An 11450-nucleotide genomic window follows, 5' to 3' on the forward strand; every position below is an offset into this window, starting at 1 on the left:
TCCACCCCAAGACCCAAGGCTCTTACTCTCCTCCTCTCCTCCCTTAAGTCTTTACTTGGTGGAATCATGCTGTGACCTGACCTCCTTCAAGCACTCGCTTGAGTCCACTCTACTACAGGTGGAATGCTTTGCTCATCTCTTTTATAATGTGTAGACTACAGGATGCTGAACTGAGTGTGTCAGACCATTCCATCTGATATACACCTGTCTTCTCAAGTCTGGACTATTTACATACAGATAGATTCTAGAATCTATCTGCTGACTACTAAAGGCTCTTTCCCTTCTGGCAGCACTAAGAACTTAAGGCACCGCAGATGATGTGTAGAGGGTAGAAATCAGTGATGGTGCCTCTCTTGGTAAGATGTGAACCAAAGGGGTAAATGGCTCAAGTTTGGAGGGGGGGGGGGAGACACGTAGCAGGGCTGTTAATTGCAATGGGTACAGACTTATGCACTAAAATTCTCCCTTTTAGCACTCAAGTGGAGTTGCAGCCCAAGGAAGCTAGAAGAAGAACTAGTAACTGGTTGTGAGCCACCATGTGAGTGCTGGCAACTGAATGCTAATCCTCTAGAAGAGCAATAGTGCTCTTAACCACTGAGCCATCCATTAAAAGCCTCCAGCAAAGACAGAAACTGGTTCTACTGTTTTCTTAGATGCAACAGCCTGCTGTCCAGATGAAACAAGAGGAAGCTGTAACTTTTTAGAATGAACCGGAACTCCTGCTCCTGGAGGTAAGCAGGTAGCTAACATTAGATGTGACTGCAATGAAGGGGGGAATCAGAAAGATAGTGGCTGCCAACAAATACCACTTTTAACAAAAGCAAGCTTTAAATACCAATGCAGTGATTATACATTAAAGAGCATGATACTTGTGGGTCACCAGTCATTTTCAGTGTCTTATTAAACAGCAAGCCTACTCAAGTAAGCTTCCCAGGCAGCTTTTCTGTACATCTCGGCTGCTTCCAGGCGGTTAGCCGCTGCAAGTATTCCTCGGCCTACAATGATGACATCAGAACCCCGTTTGCCAATCACTTCTTGAGGACTATTGTACTGTTGGCCCAGGTGATCCCCTGTAGAGAAACAAAAGCTATTTAACATAATGCGAACTCAGAAATCTGTCTGCCTCCCTAGTGCTGGTATTAAACACTGCCATCAAACCTAACAGACCCTAATCCCTGTTTCATTAGTTTCTGTTGTTCTAGAAATGTTAAATGGGTTGAGGCTCTACTGTGTTATCTACTGAAAGAATTGTAAGCACTATGCTAAATGGATGCTGTTCATGCCATCTCAATGCCTCCCCATTATTTTAAGGTTAGGACTATAATCCCTCCACAGATTAAGAAGGAGAAAAAGAAAAAAAAAAAAAAAAGCCAGGCATGGTGGTGCACACCTTTAAACACAGTACTCAGAAGGCAGAAGAATCTAGGAGTTCCAGGACTGAATTAAGAGTCTGTCTAAAACAAAAATGGTTAGTGGTCTGTATAAAGATACATGATACTAGAACAGAAGGGCTGAGAATGCGTTTAAAAACCAAGAGGTGATTTCCAAGGCCACTTAGTACTCCATAGTGTGCATGCATCACTGGCATTCTGACTGGATTGTTTAAAGTAAAAAGAAAAGGCAGTGCTTTTTCTCCTTTTCCTAATGTGGTAAATACTATATAACATAATTCTAATAGTCCAGTGCTGTAACTAATACACACATGCATCCTGCATATTTCCTACTCCTTCAATCTATCATCTGCATCCTGCATATTTCCTACTCCTTCAATCTATCATCTGGATAGAGCTGAGAAAGCATTCGATCTACAAGGCGTTCCTAGAAATACTCAACAGAAAATACACAAGGGTGTTCTTGACTGTAAGCTACATGCTCTTCCAACAGAAGGTTTTGATATCATGTTCTATGAGGTGCTGGGGATGAACCCCGGAACTTGTGCAAGTTAGGCAAGCACTCTACCAGCTGAGCTACACTCCTGAAGTAATAATTCCCCCTCTAACTCCTTCAAAACTAAACACTTTTGTTGGCAGGCAGGGGCGAGGTGCTGGAAAACAACCAAAACTAAACCCAGAGCCTCATATCAGTTAAGCACACACTCTAGACCTATACCAGGCCTTTAATGCCTGTCTTTACACCTGCATTTGAGACTCTTGAGTTTAGGAACTCAAAGTCACTGAAAATCATCTGCTTAGCCAAGAGCTTTCAAAAACCTTTCAGAACACAGAATAAGAACACAGAACAAGAGGCAAACTCAGAGCACCAATTAGGAAATACTAACCTAAAATACCAAGTTTATTCCGGCCAGCATGGTAGCACATGTCTTTAGCTCCAGCACTTAAGAGGCAGAATTAGGCGTTTGAGGGCCCATCTCTGGACAAAGCCAAATAGCTTTCTAAAACTAAACAAGCTGTCTTATAGACACAGTACACACACTATCGATAACCAGGCCAAGGGGCTTGTTCACTGTTCTAGACTAAAACAACACGGATTATAACTAGGGAGCACACTTACCTCCTGTTTCTAATTGAACTCCTGGGGTCAAATGAAGAAACTCTGGTTTCATGCTTACTCGGGAGCCAGAAATAAAACCAACCACAAATCCACAATGTTCCTCAGCCATTCCAACCTACATGGGATATAATAGACAGTATTAAAAGAACACGTAACACAGAAAAACCAGCCCAAGTAAAGGTCCTGAGATGACTCCTTCCTCCAATAAACCATGCTTGAAAAGACCAGAATTTATACAATATATGCATCAAACAAGATGCTGTTTAATTCTTGTAACAATGCCTGGTACCTCACCTACCTCCAAGGATACAAGACCATCATAGCTCTTTAAGACGTAGCTATTTTATCTAAGCAACGTTCTTCCAGCACTATCCCTGGCCTCCCTAGCACCTGTTCTTTACTGGCCTCCTAATTCCCATACTACTTCACCACAGATAGAACAGACTGATTGGCTTTTTTGCCTTCTCTCACGTCTGCCCTTGAGCCTCATTCCTAGATCTTCTACTTTTGAGACCTGGGAAGCCAATACTTAAGGTCCATTCAGAATGGGGTTTTAAATTTCCCATAGAAGGCTGGATCAATGGCTCAGCAGTTAAGAGCACTGGCTGCTTGCTCTTCTAGAGGATCCAGATTCTATTCTCAGCACACACATGGTGGCTCACAACCACTTGTAACTTCAGTTCTAGGGAATCCAATGCTCCCGACTGGCTTCCATGGGCACCAGTAACACAGTACACAGACGCATATTCAGGCAAAGAAAACACTAGACATGTAATTTAAGCATTACCGAGTTCCTTAAACTATCTATAAATACTATCTACTTTCTAAATGACTAACCAACTATAAAATTTACCATAGGAAAATGTGAAGAGCAACTAAAATTCAACTATCTTCAGTTTTGCCTCAAGATGAAAAGACAAGCATAAGCAGATACGTCTTAATGATCTGGAGTACAATTTAAACCCTTCACCAGCTACAAGATCAGAGTTCAAATTCAACTGTAAAGAGCTGAGTTGAAGAGAAGGGCATGAGAGGTGAGGCCAGGGCTCACAGACCTCCAATGAAGGTCCTGCCCTAGAACATGCAGCACACACTCACCCCAGCACCCCATCACTTACTGCTGCTTTAGTGTAGTTTCCAGTGGCCAGAGAGCCAGCAGAGCTCATTTCTGCAATGAGTAGGCACGCTCGATGCAAAGGCAGGCCCACTTCCTGCAAGCCTTTCACAACTCCTGAGCCTGGCACCACATGGGCGTTTACTAGATCTGCCCAGGAAGCTATTTTAAAAATGCCACCTAAGGAGGAATAAAAAAAGATATTTGCTGGGTGAAAATCAAGCAGTTAAAAGAGTTAAATTTCTTAGCCAGGAAGTAGTAGCACATGCCTTTAATCCCAGGACTCAGCAGGCAGATCTGTCTGAGTTTGAGGTCAACTAGGTCTACAAAAAAGTTTCAGCACAGATAAAGCTGTTACATAGAAAAAAACCTGTCTTAAAAAAAAAAAAAAATATTTGCTAATTTTCAAACATCTCTCAGCAACTAAACCCTCTACAAGTTCCTTGTCTTTTTAAAATATTTATGATGTTTATAGTGTTCTGCCTGCATGCTGTAAGAGGGCATCAGATCTCATAGATGGTTGCTCAGAACCTCTGGAAGTACTCTTAACCTCTGAGCCATCTCTCCAGCTCAACTGTATACATTTTTAAACCAATAGTAAAAATGCAGATTTTTGAAAAACCAACACACATGCCTAAAGAAAGGTTATGTTAAATGTAACTCTTACTTCAGCCAGTAAGCTCAACTAAGCAATGTAGTCATGGTAGGGACATAGTACATGAGGTAGAGAAATCGTCAAGTACAGGCAGGCACTAAAAATAGCAAGTCATGTGGCTACATAAACAGTTAAGTATCAGAATTACACAGTACCTACTATGGCCACTTGTTTTTGTTGGTTTTTCGAGACAGGATTTCTCTGAGTTCCAGGACAGCCATGGCTACACACTCTATATAGGTCAGGCTGGCCTTGAACTCAAGAAATCCACCTGCCTCTGCCTCCTGGGAGGCTGATAAAAGTACAAAGTACTGGGATGAAAGTCGTGTGCCACCAGCTTGTTTCTAAGAAGTCCAAATGCAAAAACATAGAACTATAGAACTAAGCATTTCACAGGCCACTTATAAGCTGCTTCGCCTGATATTAAAAACTTAAAGTGTATCAACACATTATGCTGCTAAACATATTTCTTTTTCATCCTTTCCTATATTGGCAATTTTTAGTCAGGGCCAACACATTTTGTTTTGCCTGCCTAGAACTCACACGTACCCTTCTGATAGCACCTCACTCATTTTCAAGAGAACTGACAGGAATCTCAGTCCAAAATGATTAAAAAGAGTTGAATCTTGTACTTGCAGGAACAGGAGTATTCCCCAGTGCAGCTGATGAAGGGAGTTTACACCCAGAGGTAAGAGTGAAATTCCCAACTTGAGAAACAGGTCAACAGAGAAAGCAGAACGGACAACACAAAGCCGAGAGATAGAAACAGTGTTGGAGGTGTCAAGTCAGTGCCTGGATTCAACTGCATCTGTGTTCCTTGGCTAACTCCCACTAATGAACTAATACATCTTCTCCCCTGTGGCCAGTCTACACCAGATTCCTTAATGCCCTTACCTTCATACTGCTTTTTTACTGTGTTTCCTATATCAGCGAATTTCCTGTCTTCAAATATTAAAAACTCATGGCGTTTTGCCAGAGCTGCCAACTCCTCCATCACATCCAGAGTAAAATCATTCAGAATATCGACATGAGTTTTGAGCATGCAGATGCTGGGTCCCAAGGTATCTGCTAGCTGCAGCAGCTCTCTGGCCTCGGAGACATCAGCAGATAGACACAGATTGGTCTCCTTCTTCTGCATCAGCCTGAGAAGTTTTGAGGCAAGTGGGTGGATTCCGGGCAGCTCTGCTCTTGCACCGAAGCTGAGTTCTTTGCATGCTTTCTTCACGGGAGGAGGAACACCATTATGATTAGCTGCTGTGAAGACATTCTCCTGAATGAATCTCTTCACTCTCCCAACCATCTCGGCATCAATTTTTTTCTGCTGCTCAAGAATCTCCAGCATTTTGGACAATGTGCACACAGAGTGGAGACGGATCCCCTGAGCCTGCAATTTGTCCTTGCCTCCCTGCTCGCGGTCTAACAGCACTATGGCATCAGTCACCTTCAGGCCCTCCTTCTGAAGAACTTCAACAGTTTCCAAAACACTGGCCCCACTGGTGACAACATCCTCAATGATCAGACAGGTTTGCCCTGGACTGATCTCTCCTTCTACAAGACGCTTGGTGCCTAGAACAGAAAAGCTTCTGTTGAAAGAAATATATATATAATGTTTCAGCTACCTACCTCAAGATATAGCCTGAGAATATATTTACTATACACTTATAAAGAGTTTAGATTCTTTAATTTTATTTATGATCACTTGCTCTGAACTACTCTGAACTTGTTGATTATTCAATGTGCCATAACTGTTTTGTTCAGTACCCTCTGTATCTCCGAATTGCCAATTATATACAGGTTACAGTAAAATTATTTTACAATTAAATACTTATTTTTTTTTCCTGAACAAATAAGGAGTGTCTTAAAGCAAGATCACTTAGAATGAAAAAACAGAGTAAGCCAATATCATCAATAAAATCGTGATAAACTTGTAATCAATATTGATGGGAAAGAATGATCAACTGAAAATTTGCCTTTTTAAAGGCAATTTAAAGCCAGCTGTGACACATGCCTATTACCTTAGTACTCAGAGGACTGCCAGAGCCTTACAATCAGTGTAGGCCACATGAGCCCGTCAAGGATATATAGCAAGACTCTGCCTCAAACAAACAAACAAAAATAGGGCCAGGGAGATGGCTCAGTGGTTAAGAACACAGAGAACCTGATTCAGTCCCCAGAACCCACATGGCAGCTCACAACTATATATAACTGCAGTTACAGAGGCTGTAATGCCCTTGTTTAGTCTCTGCTGGCATTACATGCATGTGCTACACATATGTACATGCAGGCAAAACACTCAATTTCAGATGGGAAACGTTTTAACTTGTTGGACACCATAATTATAATTAAACAATGTGATTTCTCTACCCTTAAGCCCCACTGCCATCTACAAAATGTAAGTAAGTCAGGCTCTAGGCTTCTTATTCATTTTTTGAGACTCATTCTTATATTTCCTACTGCCTAATATTTTGAAACAAAATAGGGCGACATTTTAGCTCTTTTTTGAGGCTTACTATATAGAAAATCATCTTTCACCATCCCCATTTCCTTTCTCTTCACCCTTTCTTGACGAGCTTAACTAAATCATAGATTAAAATAAGACAGTACTTGCAGGTACGCTGATGAGTTTCATGAACATTTGTGAACACAGGAGGAAACATTATATTCCTCATAGGAAGGTAATTTACTTTTAGGTTTAAAATAGTATAATCAGAAACTCATGGCCAATATCTACATTCTTATTCCACGTACCCCCCAACACAATGTTATATATGTGTGTGTGGGCACTTGTGAAGAGGTCAAAGGACCACCTATAGTAGTAGGTTCTCTCCTTCCACCTTGTGAGACCCAGCGCCTACACTCAGGTCAGAGTTAGTTACAGGTTCCTCAACCTGTTGAGCTATCTCACTGAACTCACAATTTTTAGACAAATAGCCCAGATATTGCAGTTTATCTTAAAAGATCTCTTCTAAAAACTAACACAGCACTATCATATCAATATAAACAAGCAAAAAATACCATTAATTTTTAAATTATCATTAAGCACCAATTCAGCCTTGATGTTTTTAGACTGATTCTCAGGTTTTAAAGCCCTGATGCTCTATTGATATGGACCCCACCACTCTGAGTTTCCTAGGAGTAATTTTCCTCTTCCTGACTACATATATTTAGATGTAAGTATATCTAGAAGTATGTGTTCTTACAACATCCTGCTGATGAAGGAAGGGCCAATACAAAGGCCAGGGTTCACCAAGCACTCTGTTTCTACTCCCAAGCCAACACAAAGCACTTCAGACACAGACTCTACACGAAAGTCTTCTGGAGCAAGTCAACTCAACAGCTCATCAGGCCTCTGAAGAGCTTTCAACAGCTCTAGCAAACATCAGGGCCTGAAAAAGAACAAAATTCTAACAGGTTACATATTAACTTGAGGCTTATGCTATTTTATTTTACCATAATCCTTTGTTTCCTTCCTTCTAATGAGCATGGGAATGTGATTGGTTGAACAGATAACTGTAGCTAGTGGCAACGCTGTGTAAGGAACTCCACACACACTGTCAAAACTGATCTCCGCATTTTTTGCAGTTTGGAATAAAATATCTGCGACCTGTAAGAAAAGAAAGACATAAACTTCCCATTATTATTCCTATCTCCAAGTAGTTTTTTGTACATACTGCAGCATAACAATAGAGAACATAAACTTCCATTACTACTACTACTACTTAGAATGCTATGAATCATGCAACAGAATAGAGATGGAAATAAACATCCCCAGGGCGATTTTTGAGGGGGGGGAAAAAAAGTCCTAAAATATACATGGATTATTTATAACGATTGGCTGTTTGAGTATCTAAGCTCATGAAAGTATTAAGCATCTGATTTAGACCCATGGAAACAATCGTGAAACCTGGCATGCAAACATAAACCCCATGACCGAGTTCACCTAGATTCAGGACCTACTCTGGGGGCAACATGAAATGTCAGGAGAATGATCCACCCCAAAGATCTCAAATCCCTAGAACATGGCTGGTTCTACTTTCTGAAAGAATTCTGCAGTGAACACTTTCCTACACATACAGCCTATTGTGTGAAATGCATTTCATCTTTTCCACATAAGTCATTCATTTTTCTAGGGAAGGAGGGGTGTTTCCCAATACAGGATTTCTCCTCTGGAACTTGCTCTGTATACCAGTCTGGCTTTGAATTCACAGAGATCCACCTGCCTTTAAGACAGGGTTTCTCTGTGTAGTTCTGGCTGTCCTGGAACTCACTCTGTAGACCAGACTGGCCTCAAACTCACAGGTCTGCCTGCTTCTGACTCCTGGGTGCTTGAAAGACATGTGCCACTATACCAGATCAAATCAACCATATTTTAATGTTAGAATGCACACTCCCATCCAACACTACCTTATTTTAAGGCTTTGATTTGTAAAGGCTCAGAGTTATTCATTAACCAAGTTGGCTTTTTAAAATATTTTATTCTTGTACTATCCATCCATTGCTCTTGAGGGGAGGGGGTTGTTCTGGAGACTCAAAACTGGCCTCAAACTCATGTTGATTTTCCTGCCTCAACCTCCCACATGCTGGGATTATGGGCATATACCACCCCATGCCTAGCTGCTTCTGTGTTCTTAAAAGTCGGTGACTATTTTTAAGTTGCAAAGAGTGCAATTTCTAGTACTAACATCAAGAACATGTTTAGAACTTTTATACCATCTGTAATGAATGTGGGAACTAGGTGGCAGTCCAGTGGCAGGGCACTTTGCCTGGCGTGCTCACAGCCTGGGACCTAAACCCCAGTAACATACAGGCTACACAGAAATGCTAAACAGACTGAAAACTGCAAGTTTCATCTTTTTTTTCAAATTTCACTATGTCCACAGTATTACAGCACAATAAATATTTCCTGTGGCCTTGTACTTATCTGTCATGCTTCTTTGCATGAATCTAAACTGAGAAGTATATTAATTAAAATTTAAGACTACCAAGTTAAAAAAAAAAAGTCTGCTAGAGATTCTCTTGCATTATTATTTGCCTGGGCAGATACCTAAAACATAAATCTGCAATATAGTGTATAAGAAGAGATTTTAGGAATTCCTTTTTTAGTGAAATAAATGCTGTAATTTTCCTCCAACTGTTTGTGTGTACACACATCAATTATCACTTATTACTAGGAAGTTGGAAGTATAAAATCTATTACTTTTCTGGGGGATTGCATGTACTGAGAATACCTATTCAAATAAACCTCTTTTAAACTTAAAATGTTCATTAGAGAGGTCTTTTCAAGATTTCCTGACCATAGTAAGATTCTGGATGTTGAAATGCGGAATGGTTCAAGCTGGCTCAATTAGGGAGCTTCAGTCTATTAACAATAATCAAGCAAAATGGGTACCCAAGGAACAAACCGCACATGTATGAGACAGGAACCTAAGAATGCATTTGGAGGTGGTGTTGGTTGGTTGGGTTTGTTTGTAAACAAGGTCTTCCAGTGTAACCTAGGCTGAACCCAAAGTCATAATAATTCTGCTTCGGCTTCCTGAATGCAGGAATTACAGGGGTGCACCACCATCCCTGACTAGTATGTCTTGATAAAAATTTGTGATGCTAAAAATATTCTGCAGTTACAAAGCCAATAGGGTAGCCACTAGTAACTTAGTTATTTTGCTAGCTTGTTTGCTTTTGAAACAAGTTCTCAGTATAATCCAGGCTGACCAAATCGACTTACACAGCAGACTGGAGTGACATTTTACCTCCTGCCTCCAGTTCCCCAGAGCTATTTTAACAATTCTGGCAGGCAAATGAACTCATCCAGTAAAGCTGTTTTCTGCCTAGCGTGACCACCTGAACTCAATCCCTTCAATCCTCATGGCGGATGGAGAGAACTCAAAGTTATCATTGACCTTCACAAGTCTGCCACGGCACACGCATGCCCTCATTTATATGCACGCGCGCTCGAGCGCGTACACACACGCACGCACGCACAATAAATGTAATAAAGACTTCATGGTGCTCAATATTCACACGGAGTTGGTAGCTCGCTTCCAGCATTTCCACCCTTCTACTCAATGATATGCAGTTCAGCTGGCAGCTCGTTATGCTAGAAATGCATCATCTAACGGCCCACGTATGTGGCAATTGACACATAACCCTCACAAGGGTTGAGAAGCACCGGGTTAGAAACCTCTAACGGGTACAGTTTACCCCACTAACCAAAAAACAGAACAAAACAAAAACAAAACCAACCAAACAAAAAAATTCTGCCTTCTTGGCGTCCACCATATGGCTTTAATTCCTTGCTAATGACCACATACTACTAAATTGAGTCCTCTGACCAGCTACTAATTTCTCCATCCTCCCGCCTTTTCCTTTCCTCCCTAAGTCTCACTTTCTGGGGGTTAAGCACACAGGACTCACTCAAGGACTTCTCCGCCCGCCAGAGACCCATATCTCCCGACTCCCGCAAAGCACGTGTCGACACGCGTGGGTCAAGAACCAGGTCCGGAGGAGCCCAACCGCCGGCCGCCGGCCGCCGTGCTCCTCCACAGGCTCTCCGGGCCGGCAGGAGCGTGGGGCGCTCGCCTGCCTGGTCTGTGGCTCTCCCTCGCCCCTCCGGCCACACCCGCTACCTCCTGCTCTCCTTTCCCGCCACCCGGAGCCACCGTGTCCCTCCGGGCTGGCACCTGACTGAGAAGACGCGGGCGGGACACGATGCCCCGCAGGTCGATGTAGACGGGGGAGGTGAGCCCGCTCTTCAGCACAAAGCTCCCGAACTTGAAAGCCTGCACGTCGTACAGCTCGGTGACCAGGAGGCCCAGTGCTTCGGAGACCACCGCCATTCTCGCGCGCTCAGTTCGCTCTGGGAGCCAAGCCGCTCGGGGCCCGTGACGTCATCCAGAAGCCCCGCCTCTTCCGCCTCCCCTTCCGGCCTGGACCGCGAGGGTCTGCGCTTGTGCTAGCAGCTTCCTGGTTGGAGCGCTGGACTTTGAATCCGTGGGCTAAATTGATGCTCAGCTTCTCCGGAGGGAGTCTGTAGGCCCTGCTCGGAGGTTTTGTTTTTGTTTTTTAGCTTAGCGTTTCCTTCAGCAATTGTCTTATAATTATCATAGTAATTTTCTTATCGCTGTTAGCCACCGCTTCCCTAAACTCTTCCAGGGTTTCTCCATATAAAATAAA

The 11450-nt window shown here is 42.5% G+C and overlaps 1 protein-coding gene across 1 annotated transcript; it reads right to left on the minus strand.

Moving 5' to 3' along the window:
- Positions 1–783: 783 nt before the first annotated feature.
- On the minus strand, positions 784–11172 carry Umps (uridine monophosphate synthetase). Its single transcript, XM_051191387.1, has 6 exons — positions 10958–11172; positions 7731–7884; positions 5175–5846; positions 3630–3805; positions 2512–2626; positions 784–1070 (listed from the first exon to the last, which is right to left on the minus strand). The coding sequence occupies exons 1-6, from the start codon at positions 11111–11113 to the stop codon at positions 901–903; spliced, it is 1443 nt and encodes a 480-aa protein (XP_051047344.1). The 5' UTR covers positions 11114–11172; the 3' UTR covers positions 784–900.
- Positions 11173–11450: the final 278 nt, after the last annotated feature.

This window comes from Phodopus roborovskii, unplaced genomic scaffold (genome assembly GCF_943737965.1).
Source record: "Phodopus roborovskii unplaced genomic scaffold, PHOROB, whole genome shotgun sequence".
NCBI lineage: Eukaryota > Metazoa > Chordata > Mammalia > Rodentia > Cricetidae > Phodopus > Phodopus roborovskii.